This window comes from Gymnogyps californianus, chromosome 5 (assembly GCF_018139145.2).
Source record: "Gymnogyps californianus isolate 813 chromosome 5, ASM1813914v2, whole genome shotgun sequence".
Taxonomy (NCBI): Eukaryota; Metazoa; Chordata; class Aves; order Accipitriformes; family Cathartidae; genus Gymnogyps; species Gymnogyps californianus.
Window position 1 is genome coordinate 30,302,148 of NC_059475.1, and position 26,332 is coordinate 30,328,479.

Genomic DNA, 26,332 nt, shown 5'->3' on the forward strand with positions numbered 1-26,332 from the left:
TTTTCTGGAAGCAATATGCTCCACCAATCAGTCAAAAATTCTGGAAATACTGACTTTATAGCACAGGAATTCACTGCCTTAATAGCAAAAGTCATTCCAACGTTATATGTGAGACTTACATGAATGTTGTGGGCATGGACAGACTGATCACTGGAGCCACTGAACACCAGATCATTCACAACCTTACAAAAAAAAAAAAAAAAATAGTTTTATTTTTGTAACAGATATGGAAATGGGCAAGCAAAACATTAAGATGCTGTTCAGTTTAAAGTTGTACTGTAATACTTCCTAAATTTGAGAGTCTTAAAATCAACTGAGAGTACAAAAAAAAAGCATGCACTGAGTTCTTTACATAAGAGCTAGAAAATGTACTATGCTATCCTAATGATGACTTTTGACACTTCACAATTGACATTAGAAGCTGTTAACTTGCAGCCCACCAGGCTAACTCAGCCTACCTATGGACTATTCGCAGGGACAGCTCAGCAGCAGATTAGGGATGAAGCAAACTGAATGCAGAATGCTGCTCTGCACAGGCACAGTAAAGCCCATTGTTTCCTGGAAATATTTGATGTGCTGTGTACTTATATTCTGGTCACGTAAGAAAGATGGTGCGCTCCTGACAAGTACTAATGTAGAAAGGAAGCTTCACAGATCCATTATGGATCAAGAAGGGACCACAGTATGCTGCCATGCAAGCAGGACTAGGATAGTCCACAGGGCAAAAAAAAAGGCTGTGCCACTGCACCATAATATCTGAAGTGACAAATACAATTTATGGAAGTCATCCCCTATCTGTTACATGATAGAGGTCACAGCAAAGCAGTCAGACAAGCATATGTTCCAGCTTGTAATCTCAGGAGCCAGAAACCTGTAAATAAGTGTTAGTGATTCTTCTATTAAAAAAGAATAATACTTCTCTAGTGTTACATTTTTTCCAGTTTCCTCTGAGGTTTGTACAATCAGGGTACATGAAAACTAGCTTCATCTTTTCCCCAACTTCCCCCTCTGTTGGCAAACCCACATTTCAAGATTCTCCGAATCTTCTAACATGAAATAAACATGCTTCCTACATACACACCCCCAACAGTTTTGCTGGGAACATGAGATATGGCAGCCAGTCAGAGACAATTTTCCTACCAAATTACTCAGTTTTTATAATTTAAGATAGAGAAATCCTCTATTTCCTACCACTATCTGCTCACTATTAGATGAGGAATAAAAAGAAAAAACACACTATTTTAAGCATTCTTTGTCAAAAACGTATTTTCAGAGACACTTGCCTTCATGCAGAGTATAGTCTTGCTGTGACCTTCCAGGGTTCTGAGAAGCAGCCCGTTCCGCGCATCTCGCACACTGATGGTGCAGTCATAGGAGCCCACTACCAACAACTTGCGTGCTCCTTCCTGAGCTGTGGCTAGACAGCTCACTGCTCTAGGGCCATGACATTCAAAGGTATCAACCTGCTTGTTGTTCTGTTGGGGGAGGAAAAAATGGTATTTAAGAATTAAAACTTTGCTATGACACTGACTAGACCACAGTCCTTTTTGTGTTGTACTTGTTATAGCATCTGATTTCAGCTTAGTAATGCGCTATTTCAGCACTGGTAAGAGTTGCATCTTAACAACTAAGTTTCCAAATCAAGGAAATAACTCCTTATGTCAGGCTTCGATTTTCTGTCTTTAAAAAAAAAAATTCCATTATTTAAGCAAAGGTCCAGTAAATCCTCCTTCTGAGTTAGAACAATGAGAGAAAACAGTATTATGAGAAAAATGCAAAACAGGATAAATTTGTAAGGATAAATTTGAGAAATTAGTCTAGGATCCATGAAAAGAATAATCAGAAAAATAATTTAAATAATTATTTTTATTCACTTTTAAATATCATGGGGACTGCTGATTAAGCCACTTTGCCAGAAAACCATGTGAATGAGTTTCTTCTATAAGTGCAAGTGGAGCATGCAAAACCAGCAACACATTAAAGTCTCTCACACTACTTTGATGGGCAAGAAAGGAGGATTCACAAATAATGAACTCTGTCAGAAAACTCTCATGACACATGACTGGTAGGCCAGGTGGAACCTTAAGGAAAAACGTGACAACAATACAGCAGTTAAGAGAAAGGTAACCAGAGGGAAGGGGAGATGGGACAGCTTCATGCACTAACAAAATAAAGGACCAAAAGGGGCCAACAGTGACCATTTATACCAAAATAATTACAAATACACTTACTACTCAAGAGAAAGAATGGAAAGAAACAGCTGGAGAGAAACAGCATCGCAACAGGCTTTTAGGTGTCAATATTTAAACAAACTAACCTTTATGCTGAAAGTAACCACACTGCCATTTGCAAGGCCTGCATAAAGGATCCGCCATCTACTGTGTAAACAGAGCACTCGATCTTCTAATTTAAACTGTTCCATGCACTCTTTGGTCTGGCAATAGAAAGAAGTATTTAAAGCTTTTCATTAACTGAAAACAATTCAAGGAAAAAAGCCTGAAGTGAATGATGATTTTCACCTACAAGCTGCATTTTTTGAACCAACAGAGCTGGAGAAAAACATCTGAAAGTCTGGTGTCACGTCGCAGTTTGATCCTGGTTTTAATCAGCTCACTCCCACCTCTGAGACCTGACTGTACTTCAGCAACCAGTTATAACCCTAAAAGCTTTATTCTAGTCACAACCTCTAATGTATATAGAAGTTTAGACTACAGATTATATATATATATGAAAAACACCCTGTTACATGCTTGAGTTTGAGGAATCCCCATGAAGTCGCCCACAGGAAGTGCCATGCATCATCAGCTTAAGAGTCAAAAACCTCTGGCAGTTTGCCCCCTGAAGCAGATATTTGCTTTCTAGTCCTTCAAGCCACAAGTTGGACAAGCCTTCCTATCATTTATCCTTAAAAGTCCAGCTTCAGGAAGTCTCACTCTGCTCTTCCACGTGCCCTCAGAACAATAGATACCTATTCTCTCTATAGCTGCTCTACAAAGACAGCAGTGTCTTCCATAAGCAATGAAGTTAGAAATACAGCAAGACAAATATGATATTCATGGCCAGACAACCACCGTGCACTTTGGTGTTCCCAACATTAGGGATCCTGTCATGCTGTTCCGGCAAAAACTCTGCTGACAAGCTAGCCAAAACATTAGGGTAGTAAATCACTTAATGGTTTGCTGTTTGGGGTTTTGTTTTTTTTTCCATGCTCCACTCTAATGCGGTATCAAGTGGGGCTCATGTTCTGCTCATATGGGTTTAAAAGGCTTTTTTTCATTTCTATTTGCAAGGAAACACTCGCATGAAAATGCAGTACATGTTAATCAACACAGAGTTTGAGTACCTTGATATTGTAGCAATTGATAGTGTGGTCGCTTGAGCCAGTGTACAGTGCAGCATTCTTCCCATTTGTCTGAGTGACCAGGAGGCAGTTCACTTTTGAAGTATGTCCTTCAAAGATGGCCACACACTTCCTGCTCTAAAAAGGAAAGCATAGGGTCTGTCAACATAAAGGCCCATAATGCCTCTTGGGATCTGCGCCTGACAGAGTAGGGTAGGACAGCTAACAAAAGCAGGACACGTGCAGCAATCTATCTCCCCTTACCCCTCTCACAGGGAGAAAGGGTTGGGGAGTGGGAGAAGAGAGGTTTGAAGAAAAGAACAGCATAAAAAAAATTAGGTGCTTGGAGCACCTAATAAGGTGCACCTAATAAGGAGCAGCTGCTTCCTTAGCTACACAGTAAGGCTTTACAAAAACAGAATTGTAACCTTGTGACTGCAATGAATGTAACACCTTTCCCACAACCTTACTTACAACCAGATTGTAGGCACAAACAGTTTTGTCTGCTGAGCAGGTGTACAACAAATTCCCAAAAATCTGAATAGCATTCACTGCAGCCAGGTGTCCCTCAAAGTTTCCCTCTGTAGGTTCTTCATCCTCACCTGGCTCCGAAGACACTTCTGTAGGACAGAGACACATGCACTTTGATTATGGAAACACCCTCAAGCAAACTCACTACTGTTGTTCGTATTACCAAACAGCAGAACTATTTCATGGGCTCAGCACCTTAAAGTCAGATTTCATTGTGGGTCCCAGCTGGAGCTTGTAAGTGCCAGAAGGCAATATAAAATGCCAGAGACACCTTTATACGCTGTTAAGTCCAGAAAGATCTTTAAAATAGCAACAGGATTGTATAATTGTTTGTCCTACAGCTCTACAGAGACTGTGGAGCAGAAGTGTTCGTGTGGGAAGGGGCAGGGGCATGTGGAGGGGTCAAGGCACAAAGCATTGAATGAGAGATGACATAAGTGAGTATGCATCACTTCCCACTTCAGTTTTTAGTGCAGGTTTTTATCTTCAGGGCAAAATTCCCCTCTGGAAGCAGTTTGACCGGGACTGAACTCAAAGTCCTACAAGATACTATACACAAAGTATCAGAAGAAAAGCTTAAAAGATATACCTGATGAGTTCTTTGATCCTCTTAGTGATGATATGGAAGTCTGCGTCTCAGCCACACTGTAATACAGAAATAAAGAGTGGCGAGACTGGACTTCCATGTTCATTTTCAGACAAAATATTGGTGTAAGTAATACTCCAGAATACAAGAGTCCGCACTTAGTAGAAAATAGGCTGTGACAGATAAGCTCAAAACCAAACTTTCTGTGGAGGGCAGCCTTGTTGTTCTATTAGAGAAATTAGTAGGTAACAAGACACATTAATTTGTTGGACCAAAAAAGCAAATTCAATTTTCATTTTCCCTCTTATTTAATTTCTGAATGAAATTAAAAGTTACTGATGTTGTAAGACTTTCTGAATAGGAAAAAAAAGAAAAAAAGAGAGGTCTCACATGAATATTGTATAATGCTTTTACTTTTGAGAGACGTACAATAATCTCACCTTCTTTTCCCATCATCCCTATAATTTGTGCCAATCTCACTGGTAGAGCTCACTTCATCATAACCAGAGCAAGACACCTCTAGGACTGCTTGATCCACACAGCTGCGTGAATCCCTCTTTGATGGACTGTCTGGTTTCTCATCTCCCGACTCTGATGAACCAACGTCAACCACCTCACACTGGGGTGCTGGAACTTCCACTAGTTCCAGAGAAGCATCACTGTCATCCTCATGTTTGTTTCTTGCTGTTTGAGCAGTAGCTCCATCCTCCTGTCTTGGAGGAGTGGATGTAGTAACTTTTTCTCCTTTAGGAACCTTTCCACCCTTGACTTTCCGGAGAGGCTTAGAGTCAATTATATCCTGTTCTGTATCACTGTTCTCTGGCACGTGGGCTGCCCTCAGAGTTTTCTTCTTCCTTAACTTTCTCCTCCTCCTGTTCCCTTTTTCTGCTGGGACTACAGTGGTTGCCGTCTGTTGCTCGGATGGTTCTGCTGATAATTTGGGGGTTTTATCCATTGGCATTTCTAGAAGGACTGAATGCTTTGGAAGAGAAGTGCTACACTGACCCAGTAAAAAGCTTTCAGTCACTGTATCACTTGCTTCTCTCTTGCTGAAAACAGACAGTGAATGAGAAGGGTTCTCAGGAAGTCCAGCCTTTCCCCTGTCTGCAGCAGGCTTGTGAATATCTTGATTAGTGTGTTGGAAACAAGCTGCCAGCTCTGATAGGGATATGGTTGCAGAGATAACTGGATACACTGAAGTTTTCTGGTTGGTCTCTCCTGAAGAAAACAGAATGGTGTTATATTCAATCTGTACAGCAATAAATAGTTATGCAAAAGTGCTTTCCCTGCATTTTTCTGTTTATACTTAATTTTCTGTTTATACTTGATTGGGCACACATATTCCTCCATCTTGAAAGCTATGTGCACGTGCAGATCTGCTATTTGAGTTACCTATCCAGCTTTTGAAAAACATAGCTGGGGAATAAAATGTTTATCTGTGTACCCAGAAGCAAAGGAACAGGGCACATCATTCAAGTTGCTGGCTGACTACATGCTTTTAAAGTTCTGACAAACAACCTTCGGTCAATCCTATATTGTTGGCTTAAGATGCTACCACCCTTCACTGTGTGCTCCCTTACCAGCTGTCACCACTGCTGTAGGACTGGTATTAACCAATGCGGGCCTAATATGTCTCAGCTGCTCAGTGACACAGTCTGAAGACCTTGTGCTTAACCCATCTGCATTAGTTACTTCTACCAAGTTACCTGGACCTAACTCAAGGTAGATGAGTCATGCGCAACCCACTCTGCAGCATCGTACCTTCTATCCTGAGAACGGCAGCACTGTAAGCCATCAGGGTAAGCTTTGTTAGTTCATCTGTGGTGGACTAAGTGATGGGGCAAACATACTCTCCCTGTCATTTTAATTTGAAGCTAATATGAACAAATGAACCCGACCTCCCAACTGAGACAGGCTAAGAGCACAGGCAGCATCTCACAGCTGTGTTTCCCACACCCTAAAATTCCCCAGTTGCATTTGCAATAACTACAATACAGAACAGGATGTTTCAAGTTCACTGCATTTATTGGGTGGGATCCCGCAATGCGAATGGGAAGCTGGTGGTATTTGAAACACTTCCCTGCTTCAAACCCAGACAAAGCTGTTGGACTGTTTAACATATCACAGTACAAATTTGATGCTTTGGAATTACGCATCCAACTAGAGACAGCTTAAATGTGAACGTCTTGCCCCACACCTTCCTCAGAGGGGAAGTTCCAAGATAAAACTAGAACTTGCTGACAGTGTAGGGTATATCATATTTAAAGTAAATCAACGGAAAGCTGTTTTTCCCCTGACCCATAACTGTCATACACAGCTGCAACCTGTTAGAAAACTCTCTATACAGAAGAAATGAATGCTTAGACAAGGTTTGAACAGTTACTGTGTTGAATTATACTGGGAAGAAGGCACACAAACCCTTAAATTCTGAATACACCTCTAACATCATGCATCCCTCATTTCCCACAGGAAGGGGGAGGGAAGGAACTTGGTCACTTAAAAACAAAACAAACAGGAAAATAAGAGTAACTGGCAACTTAAACTGAAATTTCTAAAACCAGAAGTTATTAATTCTCAGCACTTGGAGTCCTGTAGGTGTGGGAAAAGAAGTAGGAAAGTGGCATCTTTTATGCATGGTAGTGCATAAAAACAGAATCCCTCAGTTCCGTGGGTGGGAGAGACTGCTGGTAGTTAGGGGAAACCAAATGCAATCAGCTCCTTCAAAGCAAGACTGAGCTGACCTCCTAGGGAAGCTGACAAGCCAGATGTTCAACACCCAGAAAGCAGACAGTCTGCCCCCAGAGAGAATTCCTCTCCCCCAAATTACAGAATTTACCTGATGGTAAATGTTTATTTTCCCCCAAAATTACCAAATTCATTTGATGGCAGACACTCATTTTAAATGTAGCGCACACAGAAGTTGATCAATACCAAAACCACAACAATTTGACAAACAAACATCAAAAGAACATTCTTGCTTTTAATATGTAAAAAATAAGTTTCTAGGAAACCGACAAATATGCTAATGTGATTAAGACATTTTTAAAGCAATTATTTAAGTAATAAATACAGCTATACATTGAAGGTTCATTTTTATGAGAAAAAACTAAAAAACCTCTTCAGCTTCTGTTGTGTCTGCACAGACATCAATAAAGTCTGAAGATTCTGCAAGCAAGACACTTCTGCAAGCAAGACACTTCATGCCACTGCAGCTAGTGATCACTAAATCTTTATTCTGAATTTTCCAACTCTAACATTAAAGAAAAATGACACCTCTCTTCATTGATGTTTAAACGTAACAGAATGGCATATGCCAATAAAAATGGGAAAGTGAAGGAAAGGTAGTTGCTTCCTACAAGCTGAGTCTTAACAATGCAAACAAATACAAAAGCTGATTCTCCTCCTCCCCTCCAAAGTTTACTTTAGTGTACACCCCCAGAGCTTCATAATCCCTGTCAAATCCTCCAAAAAGAGATGAAGCAAAATTCACAATATTACATTAATGTAATGTAACACAGTGGAATACAGGAAATGCAATAGTGAGTAAAAAAGCACAAAGAACACTATACAGAATTCTACATCTGAAGCAAACTGCAAAAAGGTAAAAAACCCTTCAAATTCTTATATTTACAGAAGTCTAAGTTTCAATTCAGGCACCACTTACCTTGTACTTGAGAAACAAACACAATTATAAAAGTAGAACAGCATGGCTTTTTCCAATAGTATTTTCCACTTCAGTTGAAGGAAAAAAAATTGTGTTGGCTATGTTCACCTTTAACAAGGATCTTACTTATGAATCTTTATCTCAAATTATCTAAGTTAAGGGTTTGGGTAAGTGACATTGTTATGGCAGACAAACAACTGTCATTAGACTCACCCTGCTTGACTTCACAGGCTCTTAGGAAAGTAAAGGATGATTGAGCCTTTAATCTTCAGTTTGTACCTTCAGTCACAGTAGCAAGTTGCAATGGAAGGTACCACTAGCATTTAAGCCTTTGACCACAGGCTACAGTACATGAGTTTTAGGGGTTTTAAACTGCCTAAATAAAGAGTTAGCAATTTCAACTATAGCCATTAAGACCTCATTTTTCTGAAGCAGTAGCTCTCATATTAGTAGTTCAGTTAATTCAGCGGTTTCTCCTCCAGACAAAAGTGGACACATACCTTCATTGGTAGCCCCCCCTACTCCCACTCCCCTCACATAAGTGAACAGTGCCTAACATCCTTCTTACACTAAATTGTTCACTGAAATCACAAATAAGATTGCACAAAGTTTGAAAGAGCATCTGCAGACCAGTGGGATTTAGAGAGAAGGAGAGGGGGAAAAGATGGATTGTTATTTTTAATATCACAAATTATACTCTTTGTGCTTATCCAGCAGGGTCCAAGAAGAAAACAGAATACTCCTAATGTAGTTGTCATAATTTTTTTAAAAAGATCTTCAGGCATGCGTTTTTCCTTTGTAGGCAAACTTGCAGCTACCAATGCCCATTAAATGATGCAGAGTAGAAGACAAAAATTACAGGGGAGGCTTTAAGGTTTTTTTTTTTTATTATTAACTAAATTATTCTAAGAGGATGTGGCCTTCAAATTCATGTTTGTTCTATTTTTAAAGTAAAACTAGAAACCTGTAGGTGCATATGACTACAATTTGCATGTGCTTCACTATTTCAAAAACGTGGAATCCATTTGGATGTGTTGTAAAGGAGGTCCCAGTTTCTAAGACTATTAAGTTGACAAAGTCCTACACAACTTAATGGGAGTTCACCCCTGCACAACAGGCTGCAGGTTTGAGACCCCACTGACATTCTTGTGGTGAAAAAAAAATATTTTCTTTATTTTCTTAAAGCTAGTTCTCTTAAAACAAAGAGAAGCCACACATACCATCCTTCTGCTCCACCTCTTCTGCTCGTGAAGCACATGGAGAGCTCTGGAGTACAGAATTCACATTTTCTTCTGAGCCTTTTGGAGACACAGGTTCTCGTTTAACTCGTACTGAGGAGTCAGGAGGAGCAGTGGGTGTGATGCCAGAAGACTGGAATGATGACGGCATGTTTAGATGAACGGAAGCTCCTAGTGGAGGTACAGAAGAAGACAAAGTGTCCAAAAGGGGCAGGAAAGAACCTGCAGGAATTAAGTCAGCTGCCATCTGAGATTTGCTATTTCTTCTCTCTCTTAAGATACTGCAGGAAAGTTGCTCTGACAGTTCAGAAGGTTCATATGTTTCTAATGGCAAAAGAGGAGAGGAAAAAAAAAAATACAGAATAAAAATGTTCACATTTGACAATAAAATTTAATGGTACCAAGAGCTCATTTCTTGTGGACACACAGACAAGGAAGAGAAAAATTTGTAAAAAAGCTGCTAGTTGGCACTACCAAAGACGACAAATCGCACTTGAACAATAAAGACTTCAGTATTGAAAGCCTACAGTTTTATTGCACATTTTAAATGAGTGAACTCAAGTTAAATGCAATTTTTAAAAGATGCTGAGTTCAAAGAATATGAGAGTCAGCACTCCACTGTTGTAGTTTTATGGTATCTCGTACCTTGTAGCCCCTGCAAGATCTGGATTCTCTGACTTCTCAGTGTACTCATTTCCATGGTTATCTGCAAAACAGTTGTGGTTTAAATCAGTCCTACTTAAGGCAGTTTTTCAGGCTGCTAACTTCTAGTTCAGACAGTCTCAAAAGCCCACTGTTACCTGTTGCTTTAATACAAGGAACCGTTGAACCTCAACATACGCAGCCTGCAGGGCAGCCCTAGCCTGCAAGAGACTGCTGTCCACACTATGCAGGGACTTGCTTAACTCTTCTTCCCTCAGCGAAATAGCCAACAACTGGTCTACCTGAGAACGTTCTGAAAAAGAAACAAAATGTAGAGCATAATTGTACTTGACAATACATTAAAATATATTACACATGATATCTCAATAAATACTACCACCTCAGAATGTAAAAATCACATAAATTAGGTCAAGCATCAACAGTCATACAAGAAGCTGAAAAGGAACATCTATGCACAGGAAGAGCCACGTCTACATGAAAGAAGAGCAAAGTCGAGTATTCCTCTTTACAGGATCTCAACCTTGACTCTAGTAACTGTTTCCATCATAGCTTTGCCAGCACTGATTTAGTTTAGTTGAACAAAGTCATTCTCTTTGACAAAGATCTTTTCTTGAAGTACATGTGTACATAAACAGACTTTCCATTAATGTAATTAAAAAGGCAAAGGCAAATTTAAGCTAAACAAGATTTAAATTACTCAGTTAATCCAGAAGACAAGGAAAGGCAGCTTAAGAGAAAAAGAACCCAATGATAAAAATATCATTTACTATCCAGAATGATTTTGGGCCATGAGACTCATGTTTGCAATCTCTTGAGAAAGAGTCTCAGAGCACTGTACTCAGTAAAAGATCCTCCTATACTACTTTCTAAAGTCCTCTGGCATTACAGAGATTCTCCAAGGCAAATTAAGTTTCAGTTTGAGCACTGCTTAGTTTCATTCAGGTTATAGTTTCCTTTAGCAGATTTACTACAATAACAATGATGCTGAAAAGCCAAGTAATGGAAAAGAGAGATTTTACTAAGTCAAATGTGTTATTAGTCTCCATAATAGATACTAGTAATTGAAGACAGAGGCTGATAAAAATGCCTACCTTTTCAAGTAGTGAAATACTAGTTCCCACAAGAAGATCCATATTAATTGCCCTGCATTCCAAACAACTCTTAATATAAATAAATAATTTAAAAAGAGAAATGGAACATTTGAAAGCTATCTTCTGGACCCCAACGCTCCTAGATGGTGATGCAATGATTTAATTCCCAAAGAAAACATTCTGCCTAAAACACAGATGGTTCATTTTGATACGTGGTGATGTGGATGTGTTAGGTATGTTTGAGAAAGACCTGTCTAATGCCAGAATAAGAGTTTTCTTTGGTCAGAAGCAGGAAGGAGTGAGGCATTCCACATTCATTTCCATTAAGGACAGGGAAGAAGGAGTCCAAATATAAAAAAGTATTGCCGGAGATGTCAAGAACAGAACACAGCCCAAGTTATGCAAAGTACAAGTTTTCTGGTGAAATCACCCAGAAGTAGAAAGGGAAAGCTGCACGGCTGAATTAGAAGGGAATGATGGGTGCTTCTCCCTCCAGAACTTCCATTGGAAGAGGCAACAAACCTCTCTTCCTTGAGCAGGAGAAAGCAAAGGTCCCATCTGTGCAACCGGGAACATGAACTGCAGGCAGAAAGGAGGCACAAAGTCTTCTCTTAGAAATAACTTCTGACAAATTAAGATGGGACTCTTCAGAGAAGAATGTGTTGCAGACTTGAGAGCAGTCCACGCTATGATCTTCAGTAAGAGCCCAAGAAGCACCAAAGTAACATTAAGGAACTACCATTTTAGCCAAGTCAAAATACTACTAGGTATTTATAACCTCTATAGCAGATGCACGTATGTATGATATTCACTCACCTTTTTTACCTTTGATTTTTCTTCTCTTATTCTTTCTTTCTAGACTAGGGATTTCAGGAGAAGATCCCTCCTGCAAGTAAAATCATTTATTAACAAAAGTTAGAGGAGCAATTTTGCCTAAATCAAAAAGTCAAACATCCACTGTCTTTTCAACCATGACTTGTACCCACAGAGAAGAATATACAATTAATTTTGCACATTCTTGTATAACTCATCCTTCCCTCTGCCCTTAAAAGAGGGAGGGCAACAAAGTGAGTGCCATGTTTTCATCTCAACTAGGAAGAAATATTAAATAAGCCAACAGCCTTCTACTTGCTCCAATGTTTCAGACCACACTTGGGTCAGATTTTCAGCTCTACGGTTTTAGTTGAAGGTCTAGAGGATTAAATCAGTGAGGAATTAAAATTATCACTTTCTGCATATAACAAAACCATTTTGAGGATTTTGATCAGAAACACTTTTTTTTCCCCTTTGGGTAAGTCCAAGACAGGACGGTGAAACAAATTCAGATTTAAGGATACAATTTTAAGTATATAATTTTGTAAAAAGAGTTGTCTTTCCTTGCTTGACCATAAAACCAAGAACATCTAAAGGAAAATAAATTTCTACTACAGCCTAGCTTCCATTTAAGTTTTGAAACACCAAGATCCTTGCTATACCACCAAGTACTTCCACAGAAATATTTTAATAGCTCTCATTTACCAGCATAGCATGCCAGTTACCAAATCAAAATTAAAGAGCATTTGCCATTCCTACTAATTAAAAAAGATTAAGCAGAAGTCCCGCACTAGGAAGGCAGAAATGGAAAAGATTCTTAAAGAAAATTAAGTCAAACAAGCAAATTAGTTTGACGCTATCAATGTACAAGACAATCAAATGGAGAAAGTCCTCCTTGCAGAGATCACTCCAAGGTTGAATGACCACTGACAGGGGAAAAAACATTTTTTAGTGCACCAAAGCTGGACAAAATTGCACACTTACTCCAGTTGCTCTTCGTTTCTTTCCAATTCCTTGGCTGTCATTCTGCTCAGTACCAGATGTGCAGCTACTGTCTGTAGCTGCATCTATGTTATTAGACACTGCAAGAAGTGAAGCATTATTTGAGGCTGGACGATTTTCTTCTGAGATTTCTAGCACATTTTGTTTTTCAAGAAGAGGTGTTCTCTTCTCTGGGCTCTCCTGGTCTTGTTTTGAGAGGCCTGCGACCTCAGAGGTGGCCTGTACGCTGTGTCTCCTTCCACTAGTCTCAGTTCTTTCAGACATAAATGGTGACAAAGGAAGAGAAGATGTCTCCCGTTTCAAGTCAGCCTCAATGTCAGCGCTTGCTTCATACCCAGATGTTATGTGATGTGAGTGGCTGGCTGCAATTATTTGCCTTTGCCCACTTTCTTTTATTTTGGCTTGTTCACTGAAGAAGCTATAAGCAGAAGGATTTCTATCTGCAATGACACTGCTTTCAGAAAAGCTACGTTTTCTGGCTGAGCCAGGCACTGCTAAGGAAATCCCTTCCCACTGGAATCCTTCCAGAGTAGACAGATCAGATTCTTCACCAAGTTCTAGACCCTCTTGCTCATTTTGAACAAGAGGCACCATTTCTATGCCAAACCTTTAACAAGATAAAAAGAAAAATAAATACACATGTAACAAGCCAGCTAAATCTAGAAAAAAAGCCTCCCCCTTCCCCAAATGCACATTACTGCTTTAAGAGATCTGGCAACTCATTACACTGGTATTCTGTGCTTTCTGTCTCATCCAGCAATGGAATATCTTTTGCGTATCACAAAATTAGATTTAGTGGCAAAGAACTGACAGCACGATTTCCAAGTCAGAAATCATGGTATTATAATTACTCCAAACCAAGTTTGGAATAAGCAAATATGACATCTTTTCAAGATGCTTCCAAAACTTCAGGTTTAAAGAAAGTTTCAAAAGTGAAGTATTATATAATTGCTTCCTCTAAACACAAAACCAAACTGTGTATCAGATTAAATGATTAACAAACAAAGAGGGAGCATTTATTCTGCCTGCAGCAATGCAAGCATTTCTTGTAGTCCTGGATAAATGAACTAAGCAACTGTCACAGCATTGTTCACATCCTGATTGCATTTTTACATTCTTCCACTTACTAGAACTTGAAAAGCAAATATATTGCTAGTGTCCACATTCAGATATTAAGCAACGACTATGAACCGATCAGAATCTTTTCTGAGCAGCAGACTACTATTACTTATCTATGGATAGACATCCACAGCAGCAAGCAATCATAAAAATTCTAAATTATTTGCATATGCAAAAAGATCATGGTATAGCGAGCTTCATTCTGAAGTCTTAGTTTTAGGATTCTGGAATTCATTGCAGAATTCCAGTTTCAGATTTGGAGAAAAACAACCCTCCACCTTTAACATGCACACAGAGAGGCGTGGTTAGATCTGAAAGCTACCAACCTTGGTAAACCTTTGCCAAGTTCCTGTTTCTTCTTGGTTACCTGCTGGATGACTTGATCCCAGTTTACATTCCGCCGGGAAGCACTAAGAATCTGCCTGAGGGTGGGTTTAAGCCCCGACTCCTTCTCAGTCTCACTTCTCCGATGGCCGCTCACATTCCGAATGCGCCGTGCGTTATTGAGATTGGGCTCTGGAAGATGTGTCCCGACTTTGCTCTTCAGACTAATATGTCGTGTCAGGTCTCTTTGCAGAGAGGCAGGGAGGCCAAGTTTGCTTAAATCAGGAAGAAGGAGGCCCAGTGACTGGCTTCCTCCTTTTTGCAGCTCATGATCTGAAGGATTTTCAAAACCTTCCATTTCAAAGTGATCATGTGACTTGACACGCTCTTCATCCCCTTCTCCATCCTGTGAGGAGGTTTTCAAATGCACGTGCAAATGGTCCTGACCACTTGATGGAGAAACTGTGGATTCCATCTGAAACATAGAATCTTTTAGATCAGTAGAAGCAATACTTGAAACAGCCGGCTTTTCATCATCTTCCTTTTCAGAGGTGGCAGGTTTACTTTCTGGAGTGTCACAGGGTAAACAAGAACTAACAGAAGAACCCAACTTTTCAACTCTTGCTTCTGACTTCTCACTTCCCATTAAATCATCATCACTCACATCTTCTAATGAATCTAGTCTGAACTCGTTCTTTGGCGATGCTTTCCCAGTTTCTTCTCTATTCTGGTCACTTGTATCCTTGCAAGAGCTTAAGGGAGCATTTTGCAAGGAATGGTTGGACTTAACATCTTTGGGGTTTTGTTCTGCTTCACTTAAGTTATTAACAGGCTCTCCAAGATTGCCACCAAGCACATCTTTGTTGTCTTGTAAGTCACCAGCACATGCACCATGCAGCTTCGATGAGTAAGAGGAGAAACTGTTTGTTTCCAAGTTCAGTGCATTCAAATGATTCTGCTCTTCACCACTAGTTGAGGACAACAGAAGCTTGACATTTTTTAAGAGACTGTTTGTGTCTTGCTTTGGGGAAGATAACTTCATATCTGTGATATTCAGAAGAGGGGATTTGAGTGATGGCATCCTATTACTTCTGCCATCATCTTTGTCAGGCTTTTCACCACTGGAACAGTCTTTCATTACCTTGCACAAATCAAGGTGATCTGAGGTTACATTAGAAGAGGAAGATGCTTCCCGTTTTTTAAGTTTTGAAAGGCTACCATTGGCTTCACAAGTTTTTCCTTTCATTGATGAATCAGTGAGAGGCACAAATACAGAATCCATTTTATCTGAAGTTTTAGAAACATTATCTTCAGACCGTGGTTGCTGCTCTGCAGCTTTCTGGGATGGGTAGGGAGTCCAGCGATACATTTTATCTCTGGAAGGACTGCCACTTTTTCCACTGGCTCTTGAAGTTTTGCTTTCTGGTTGCTTCGACGTACCAAAATCCAATGCCCCCTCAGAAGGAAGTTTATCACTAGTAAAATCAAGCAAGTCACTCCTATTTTTTCGATCTCTGTATGGCAGAACATCAATGTCTTTCTCCTGCCGCTGCCATGCATATCTTTCCTTATTATATTTAATTGGCTCTACCGAATATGTATCTCCTGAGCTTCCAAAATTCCAGCCATTTGCACCATGAGGACTAGATTTCCAGTTTCCTCCATAACTCTTGGAATTCCAGCTAGAAAAATGACCTGTTCCTTCTGAGTGCCAAGTAGAATTTCTCTCCCTGGCACTGTGATGCCAATTTGATGTTCCTCCTCCCCGCCCACTTGGATGCCAAACATTTCCAGAATTCCCATAGTTATGCCGATTTGAAGAGCTTCCTGAAACATTTTGGTGCCACCCAGAGCGTCCCCTTGGGCTACCTGAATGTCTGTGTATACTAAGGTTCCTCTGAGAGTGTGAAAATTTGCCTTGTCTAGGACTAATATAATCATCCTTTTCCCACTTCCAGTCCCTTTGTGATGCATTATGATGATGCCACGATGACTGATCATACGCTTCTCTTTCTTTGTAAGCAGCTCTTTCTTCTCGCCTTCTCTGTGATCTTCTATCATCACATTCTAATTCTTGGTTTGCACAGCTTGGTTCAGCTTGCCTACAAAACAATAGAGAAAAACCTAAATTCTGATGCCATTCCACTGAAATCCAACAGCACACAAGCCTCATGCATTTTATTTGCACTGGGAAGAAAACTTTTTTTTTTATAAAAAGAAACAGAGATAACTTATTTAGCTGCTTTACTGTTCAGGATTCTGTAGCGTTTGACTTCCAAAACTAATGTTGTACCTTTATTTAAATACGATATTTCAAAATTGCTCTTACAAGAACAACTGATTTGGTGCAGGGACAGTTCAATAAACTAATTCTTAAATATTTCTGTTTAACTCAGAAGATAATATTCCTTTCTATTTACTAGTTATTGGACTAGTAAGAAACAAACAAAAAGAAAGCTTCTTTCTGTTGTATAATCTTTGCAATTTGAGTAATCCTGATAGATGAAAAATTCATTAATAGTGAGATAATTACTTTTTCTGAAGACTATTCTGTTGGTGTTAGATGGCATACCTAGAGTGAACTGATACAAAATAGAAGGAAAGTTAGTCTGAGAAAAGCAGTTATTCTACTTACTGAAGAAGACAATTGAGATCGTGTCTCAGTTTATAAAGCTTAAGTTAAAACACAGATGTAAAACATCCACAGAAGTTGTACCTCAGATACAAAAATATTTCGTCTTGTTTTAACCAACAGACTCATCCAGTCCACAGCATGCAATGCTGAGTCTGTATGAGCCTCCCAGAAGCACTATCTACTGCCCTTTGGATAGTACTTGTGCTTGGCAACTTATCAGGAACACGTGGTAAATTATCACATGTACATTTAAAGATAAATGCTACCTTAATACCAACAGCTATTCCCAGGGTCAGCAGTCTAAACGTTCTAAGTATTTATTCTACCAAATTAGAAGTTTTTATTAAAAGTTTTTCTGAAAATTGATTACAGAAATGCTTCTTCCTGACATTACAGGAATACATTCATTCTAGATCCCTGGACAAGCAAGACAGGAAACTTTCACACTACTGCTTAAAAACAATTGATTTAAGCAAACTGAAAATACATATTGTACCACCCTTTAAGTTTTCAACACATTCCAGTTTTGCTAAAAGACGCACAAATAATTACTCTCTAATGGGAAATGGCCTACAGCATAAGATAAAGTGAGTTCTAAGACAAGAATTCAAAGAAACGATGTCTAAATGATACCACAAGTTCTAGGAACTGACTCAACTAGATTATGATCTAATGGAAACAATTTTGCTCTATTAGTAACTTAATCCATGTACTTTCTCCGCCCTCCCCCAAACCAGCGTCCAGCAGAGAGAGATTTTCTAAGATTTTACTTGCCTCAGAGTACCGCTGTACTCACAGCATTACTCCTTTACCATAAAACCAGGAAAAGTGACATTGTTGCTACCTACATTGACCAATATGAAAACATGACCATCGTGCAGTACAGGGACACCCTAGTACGACCAAATGGTCAAAACCAAATAATCTCCACAGATTTATGCACTTGAAGATGCTAATTGAAATTTCTAGCCACAGCAAGCAAGAGCTTCTTTCAAAAATCATATGCCCCTTTAATACCATTGCCATGCCATAAATCTATTCAAACAATATATTCCCAACTGGAACATCATATTAGCAATGCACACTTGCAGAGTCATATGGAAGATAAAAGGCAATACTTATTACTTTCTGCAGCCTTCTATTTCATAGTGAGCCACTAGAATTATGTTTAGCTAATGGTAAGCAGTAAGATAAAACAGGTAAGAAATTTCATTCAAGGATTACAGGATTTCAGTGTGACAATGACAGAACAATCCCATTTATTTTAAAAATCTAAATTTTAAAAATAGACAGATTAAAGTTTTATAACAAAGCATGTTCAGCAACAGTTTTTAAAAGGCCAGGTTCCTATAGACACCCCACTCCGAATAATATTGGCACTTCTGTCACATTAAGCCTTTCAGTTAAATGGGTATCAAATATTAAAATAAAAACATTATGGCTCTCAAAACACAAGATTCCACACTGGGGACTGTTATTAATCCATAATGAAGAACAGTTGTACTTCCTTACTAGTAGTAGTTCAACAGAACAAGAACATTCAGCAGAATCATGTTTGCATGTTGAAACTACAATATTCACATAGGTCTCTTGGATTGTTCTCGTAACAAGGACACTGGCTACAGGCCGTTTACATCTCATGATCATCTAAGGAGTGTATTCTAACTGTGTTAAAAGCAGTTCTATGACCTAAGAGGAGAAAGGAAAACTCACCGGTTCCGTTCCTTCCTTTGCTTGATTAGTTGAATGAGTTCTTTGTCAAGGTAATCTTCTTCTGCCTCTTCTTTCTCTTTCTCTTCCTCTTTTCTGTCATGGGCATCAACATTGTCTTTGTGCAGCTGGCTGGAGATGTGCTTGGCATATGCTGACAAACCCACCAGTGTCACCCTGCACACCCGGCATTCATGGTTGCTGTCCCTAGGAAGAGAGGCAGAGGGTGGACTTTCAGCTCTGCCAACAGGCATGGCAGGTATCTCTGGTCTTACTTTGTTTCCTCTGAATGTGCTTGAGTTCAAGGCAACTAGGTATTGCTCAGTATATTTAAGTTACTTGAATTCTCTGGCTTTTTCTTTCAAGGTCTAGTTTTTTGATGGTCAGTTTTTAACAGATTTTTTTCCAACAATCAAGAGGTAAAAGACTTGGTAATAAAGCTGCATTAACTGGGAAGAGGAATTCTTCTTGAATTGTTGTACTCAAAATCTTTTCAGAGGAAACATAGTGAGCGAGGAGGCAGAGTGGAAGGCTTACAGAGCTAGCAGGAGCTGCTCTGAAGCCCATCCATGGTGCCAGCTGCACTGGGGAAGCTTGGTGACAGCTTCTACATTTAATCCTTGCCTTGAGCCTTCCCCCAGTGAAATTTAGAAAAGGGAGGAGGGAGTACATGGATACAGCCAATCCTGATACAACATAACCTAAACTGGGACAGCTGAGACTGCTGCCTGGAATCCAAAGACTCCACAGCACAGCGAGTAATGGGAGGGTGTCTTCAGTTCACTGTACTTTATTTGGTTCAAGTGTGCATGAGGTCTGCTTTCTACTTTAGAGGACTTATCTTAAAAAATACAGAAATTATTTCAGCTGGAGGAAGTTGACAGCTGTGTCAGACAAATGGCTTTACTCATGTTTCAGTGAATACTGGATTAAGGTTACAACATTTTTTTACTTTTTTTTTTTTTTTTTTTTTTTTTAAGAAATCTAGATTTCTAAAAATACCTTATTTGTTCTCCTGGTAAACCCTTTCAATACTCCACTGTTAAGGAAATATGTTGTTAATAATAAACCTAAACAAGGAAAATATGTTCACCAGTTAAAAAATGTCAGAAAAAACTTAGTGAGAGCATAGTCCACTGCAAATAACTCAGCGGGACCAAGTTAGGACTCACTGCCTGCCTCCACAATTCTGCCATTTAATTCATAAAAGCAGATCTGCATATCCCCATAGTGCACTGAAGTCTTATAACAGTAGCATTATAATACCAACACACAGTTCATGACTGGGGTCAAAAAAATGGGATCCATAAAGGAAAAAGACAAACATGAATCCTTGGTTTTTTAGAGAAAAGTTAAAAATAAAATGAGAAAAAGATCAAAAGATGCACCTTCACTCAAGATATTAAGCCAACATCCTTATCGGAGTGGTTAATGGAGTGTCAGCAGCTATGTTTTATTTATCCTGGAAATCTGTGGGTTTCCTACTAATATGATTGAGATATTTAACCAATGCAGTCATTCAGGCACAGCTAGAGGGAGTTTTATTTTAAATAGATTAATTCATAAAAATTGCACTTTTTACATTTAATTATTTTGTATGTTGCAGCCTAACTAATTTCAGATGAAACATTTGGACAAACTTCATTCACAAAGTCAGTAGCTTACAAATTTAGCCTGTATTTTCCAGAGAGGGGTGTACTTCATTTTGCACACTTCACACTCACTAATAAATATTCAAAGCCCAGATAGCCCAAAGTACAATATATAGTATCTCATTAACCCAATAAAGATAACCAAATACAATCAGTAAATTTTACTAATGCCATCGGAAGAATCCTCTCCACACTCATAAATGGCACAGCTATGCATTGCTAATAAGACTTATTTTTAACTTCGGTCATCACACAAGGCAAACTGCAAATAGAAAAGTTGGCTTCTGGCTGAAAAAGATGTTCTTTTTACATAACGTTCCACTTCAATCATAAGGACATTTCAACAAGAAACATACCTCAGTGGTACTAATTAGGTTTTAGAGAACAATCCAAATCCTTCATAAGACCCATGTTTCAATTCTTTCATAAAGCAACTAAGTTTTACTTACTTTGGACAAAGCCAGTGAGTTAGCAGCTGGCCTAAGGACAAAGAACTTGTTTCTATTACTTCTAACTTGTGAGTTACTAACTACAAAGCTGTGACTCTTGTACCAACTGACAGTCTGGAAAGAAAAGATTCAAGTGGGTAGTGACTAGACTTCTCTGTCCTGCTCTTAATCTATGTGAACCTAAAGAAAAATCAACACTATTTTGTTCTATATGAACAACTGCTTTAATTGAAGATGAATCGGCTAGGAGTTCAGATAGTTACACTTAAGGGAATTTAGATTTCCTTCAGTTCTTTCCTTCCCTTATCCCCATGAATATCAGCCAGAACTGGGCACACTCCACGACACACCATCATCATGTTTACGCATCTCCCTACCATAAAGGAACACCACACAGTCTTAGTTGTTCAACAAGGCCAAAAGCAGTTTGAAATAAACATGACAAAAGTATTCTCAGTATGAAAACATCCAAGAGCTTTATTTACTGGATGCGTACTTCAGATGGCAGACTCAATGTCCCTCGTACAAGAGCACTATTTCACTTTCAATTAAAAAAAAAAAACCAAACAAAAAAAACCAAACCAAAACACCAGAGCTTTGTACTTGACATCCAATTCTCCTTATATATCACATTGAGTAAGACTTCAAGAAAAGAAGAGCCTTAAAATATTTCAGAAAATTATTCTAGCCCTTGAGATTACTAAATTAACTTTAAAAGGAGAACAGTGTGAACCAATGTGTGCATTTCCTTTACCTCTTCCCTACAGGAAGTCTAAAAAGTAACTTCTAGTTGGATGTTAAATTTGAAGGTAGTAAGATGCTGAAACTACACACTTCAATGATATTATCCTCTGTTACACAATTAAACCACACTCACGAGGCTGTTGCTTGTGCTTCACATTTTCTACTTGGAGTACCTTTTGCTTTACAAGTCTGTAAGACTCCTAAAAGACTTCTACTAAACTTAAATGGGAGGAAGAAGGAGAGGCACAGGGGAAGACAGCAAGGCTGCTGCTGCTGCACAGTGAAAAATGAAGTTCACTATTCATTTTGAGAACAAACATCTTCCATGCATTCTTCTGAAAGAAGTAATGAAGACAGTTACCTTAGTAATAGAAAATGCAATGATGATGAAACCAATTTAATTTAATTTCAGTCTTATGGAAATGGGAAACCAAGAATTGTCAGATCACTTGCAAGCCACTGCAGACACAATATATAACTTCTAGAAATTACTGTTACCCTCAAGAGTCATAAACTAAAACAAACAAAAAAATATATTAACTTAGAAGGCCAGAAATAAGATGCCAAAACATGTGAAATTTTAAGCTGATCTCAGAATCATTGTCAGAAGAAGAAAGTCCAGAACAGAAATGCTCTATAAGTTAGCTGACCAGAAGACCTAAGTCAGCTTCTAGTGCAGAGGACATTCTGGTTTCTGAGCAACCCTTTCCCAGCTGTTCAGTAACAGAACAAATCCTTTTCACGCTCAACAGGACAGATATCAAATAGCGCGATGTGCTTGATCCCAGGCACATTTTGAGAATGTTCCTAGCTCCCAAGACCCAGTTGTGTGGGGCACAGCAGAGAAGAAAACAAAATTATCTGGGGTTTTTTTGGTTTTGTTTTGTTTTGTTTTCAAGTAAGTAGCTGAACTCAGAACAAAAAAAACCAAGAAATGTAGGGCTGAGCAAGGGATGGCAATGGCAGGAGGGGAAAAAAAAAAAAGGGAAGAAAAGGGTGGGGAATGTGAGGAATTTATCATTTTTATGCCCTCCATCTTTACTACAAAGCAATTTTTATTTGGAAAAAAATGAAATAGCTTCCGAAAAGCTGCTTTTATACATTTTCTCAGTGTGACACAAGAACAACTTTGTTAATCCGGACAACTTGAAGATTTTCTGAATCCCACTAAAACAAATTTAATTTCAAGAGAGAAAGATTATTTAATTTTCTTTCTGATACATTTTTACATTTTGATAGTCCACACAACCCCTGCCTAAAGAGAGGCTGGTGATGGAGATTCTGAAGACGAAAGTTCTTTTCCCAGTTTACTAACCTGCTGTGAAGCCCTAGACAAATTAATCAGATATTAAATGGATGTAGAAATTAGACAACAGAGGTTATTTAATGACAGTTAATATGCACTTCAAGGTAAGCAATACCTTTTTACTTACTGTCCTGCAATAAGGGTTAATTTTTTATTGTAGAGAGAGAATTTGAAATGTTAGCAGATATAAGTGGGCATACACATACGCTAGATTTTCTGGAAATCTTAACCTAAAAAGATTTTAAGGTGCTGATTTAGACAAACTACAGCAATACTTAGCAATTATATACAACAGTAGTATAAAATACTATACAGCTGGCTCAAACAAATGTCTTTATCTGTGGCATATATGTACTATAATCTTGTATCCAAATGTGGACACTTTTCTGCAGCTATACATACGCTTTGCATATAAAAAGTTGCTGAGGAGAAGTAAGGTTCTAACTTCTTCTAGTTTGAAACATTATAAAATAGTTTAAGAGTTTTACTTGAATTCAACCTGGGACAACTTAACTACATTGGCATTAGTATCTATCATAGTACAGATTAGAGTCTTAATTTCACTCAGCTTTTCTTTAATAGTTAACTCTTTAAAAAAAGGGGCCTCAAGCACTAACAGCAGCTCTCACCTTATACAAAACAACAGAATAAAAGCTACGTGAATGAAAAGCTAGCATGCGAACAGAAGTAGTCTACCATTTTGCTTCCCTGGATAGAAGATAGACACCCTGACAAAATGGATCTCCCACACCTCTATGAGTTGTAAGAGGATCACTTCTTAGTCCTTTAAAAGGTGTTTAAAAGAGATTTGCCACTTCCATATAAAGTTTGTGCTGCAAGATGATAAAAAAATCAGTCTGTAGATCAAATACTTAAGTGCAGACTATCTGATCTCTCTGGCTACCTCAAAACCCATACACCTGAAAGCATTTTTAAGTGCACTCTGGTTACAACCTGATTCCATATTATCAGGATGATATTTGAATACTCCTTAACTCCCTCCTCCTGCTTTCCAAAGGTTGCAAATAAAACCAAGGAAACCAGAAGGAAAACACTATTCACCACGGTTAGGTCCCTTAACCAAACAACTGGACCAGGGTGGTAGAGGACAAGGCAGTCACTCAAGCAGATGCAGACTTTACATCCAAGATATCAGTCTTCTCACAGTGGTTTAAAAGATCAACAATTGTTTCTACATCATTGAAAACTTTTAAAAAACATTTTAAAAAGGAAAATACCCATGTTCATAATTCTGCCAAAGGCAGAATTCTAGTGCTTCCAAGAAACCAAGCATGAAACCACCAAGACCTAAAAAACATGTTCTTTAATTTTATTTTACTGCAGTCCAGGAAATACAGGAGAGCTTTCTTCCACATCATTGTTTGCCTCTTGAGTTTTTGCCATTAAGAGAACACGTTCATTGCCAGCTTTATCACAAGGCATGCAACTAAGCGATGCATCAAAATAAATTGTGCAATTCAGCTTGTATGGGAAATAGGACATGAGTTCTTCCAGAGAGTGACAATACAAAATGCACAGAGAGGAAGGATGCAAGATTGTTCTCATTCATACCTTCCCTTCAGGTTTTCAAGTTCTCTGTGGTGAAGCATGCTTCTCATGTGTTCTTCCATCTCCTTCAACATGGGGAAAAAAGTAAAATTGGTCAAAACAAAACAAAATGGTGTATCATATTTGAAAAGCTCATTTTTGAGAACTCTCCTGCCTTGCAGGAAGGTGTACTCTACTCCTGTAGGGTCGTAGCAGTTGCCATTCCCGTTTCTATGATCATGAAAGCACAAGTAGTCACACTCTCAGAAAGTCATATAACGTTACCTTTCCTGAGGAAGGACACACAGGAGTCATTAGAATTCAACAGAAGGGGAGCAGAATTCCAGGAAAAAGGCAAACAGGAGTGCATGTAGCAAAGCCTATTACATTGATTTTGACAAATTACTGTTGATCATAATTTTTATTAAAAGTCTCATTGATAGCACTCTCCAGAGTCACAGTACTTAAAACACTGTTTTCCTGTGCAATCTGAGCAGTCTCTCTGTATTTGTATTGACACAGCTGTAATTTCATCATCACATACTATTTTACTTTGCTAGATGCACATCAGAAACCGAGATGCACATAACATGTCAGTTTGTTGTTTACAGCACCCTTGATCTGTCAACTGCAGTGCTGTTATAATTAACTGCTATTGAAAGAGCTGCTGGAAGAGAAAGAATGTTCATAATTCAGCGAAAGGAAGCAGTTCAGAAGATTTAACTTTCTCTTGGTGTTTGAGACAGTGTTTGGAAATCTTCAAAGAACAGATACTAATCACTATCCTCTTTAGTCCTTGAAGTCCCATCTGCAAAGGGAAAGCAACATCTTCAACCTTGAAGAGTTGTGTGAATTAATACATTGGCATTTGTAAGATATTCATGTGCCATGTGGCTAAGCAATATATGAAGGTCCATTAAGAAACACTCAGTTTCAATGCAGGCTTTGCATGATATGCAGTACACAGAAGTTACACACCAAACTGATGCATTAATGAAAACACATGCTATGCCGCATAATTCCACGTTCTCCTTCCATACAGAAAAACAGACCTCCCAAAAGGAATAAAGAAATTATGTATTACAGTATTCTTAACATATCACAATTTATAGCCAAATGAGTTTGAGTGCTTTTCACTTTAGCATCTTTATACAACAATATAAAAAACTCAAAGACCTCAATATTTTTAACATTCAGAATCAAGCACACTGCACAGCTCATTTCAAGAAAGATACTCTAAAGCATATGCAAATATGTTTTTGATTTGTGATAGACCTAGATCAATATATTCCTGGTAGAGGGAAAAGCCCTCATACTTCACACAATTTTAAAATGGAAGCATTTCTTACACACTTTTCATATTAGTATCTACCAATAGATGTAAAGCATTAATTATTTACCTTTTTTGAGTGGTACACAATGTGACATAATATGCATTTTCGTTCTCGAACCATGCTTATTACTCTGGAAAGATCTTATCCCATATCTGCAAATAAAAATAATTTAAAAAGAACCAACATTCAGGATTACTTCCCCCCCCCATTATCTGTTTTAGTAAGGAAAGTAAAAGTAAGTTACTATTCATGAAAACACTTGTGCTGAGTTTCTTTAAGAGAATACATACCTCTTGTGCATAGTCAATATTCTTCAAAAAAAGATAAGGTAGTTTTGAATAGTCATCTAAAACAGCTATAATAAAAAGTAGCTTTCCCTTTCTTTCATTTTGTTCCTTATCCTCCAAGATATAGCACTCATTCTACAAGCAAATAGAGATCTGTAGGAATCCTCTCAGCTACTCAAATCAGATTAACAAAACACTTTTCAACTAGGATGATGAGAGGGAGATAAGGAATCAGGGAAACCAAGCAGGGCAAACTCAGATCTTTATTTTGGTACACAGGGCAGCTCAAGTAAGAT

At 38.5% G+C, this 26,332-nt stretch overlaps 1 protein-coding gene across 11 annotated transcripts in view; it reads right to left on the minus strand.

Moving 5' to 3' along the window:
* ZNF106 (zinc finger protein 106) overlaps positions 1–25,869 on the minus strand; it is a 31,085-nt gene extending 5,216 nt beyond the window's left edge. The window contains exons 1-16 of one of the 11 annotated variants that reach the window (XM_050896884.1): positions 25,816–25,869; positions 24,440–24,501; positions 18,720–18,923; positions 14,374–16,473; positions 12,911–13,535; positions 11,930–11,999; positions 10,160–10,314; positions 10,005–10,065; positions 9,342–9,530; positions 4,898–5,675; positions 4,461–4,516; positions 3,815–3,960; positions 3,344–3,478; positions 2,318–2,434; positions 1,284–1,475; positions 120–182 (exon numbers count right to left, since the gene is read on the minus strand). In XM_050896884.1, the coding sequence (XP_050752841.1) occupies positions 120–182; positions 1,284–1,475; positions 2,318–2,434; positions 3,344–3,478; positions 3,815–3,960; positions 4,461–4,516; positions 4,898–5,675; positions 9,342–9,530; positions 10,005–10,065; positions 10,160–10,314; positions 11,930–11,999; positions 12,911–13,535; positions 14,374–16,473; positions 18,720–18,923; positions 24,440–24,501; positions 25,816–25,869 (5,007 nt within the window). Of the gene's footprint in view, positions 1–119; positions 183–1,283; positions 1,476–2,317; positions 2,435–3,343; positions 3,479–3,814; positions 3,961–4,460; positions 4,517–4,897; positions 5,676–9,341; positions 9,684–10,004; positions 10,066–10,159; positions 10,315–11,929; positions 12,000–12,889; positions 13,536–14,373; positions 16,474–18,719; positions 18,924–24,439; positions 24,502–25,815 lie in introns of those variants that run through there. The other 10 variants (XM_050896886.1, XM_050896883.1, XM_050896882.1 and 7 more) reach the window with 10 other exon arrangements.
* Positions 25,870–26,332: the final 463 nt, after the last annotated feature.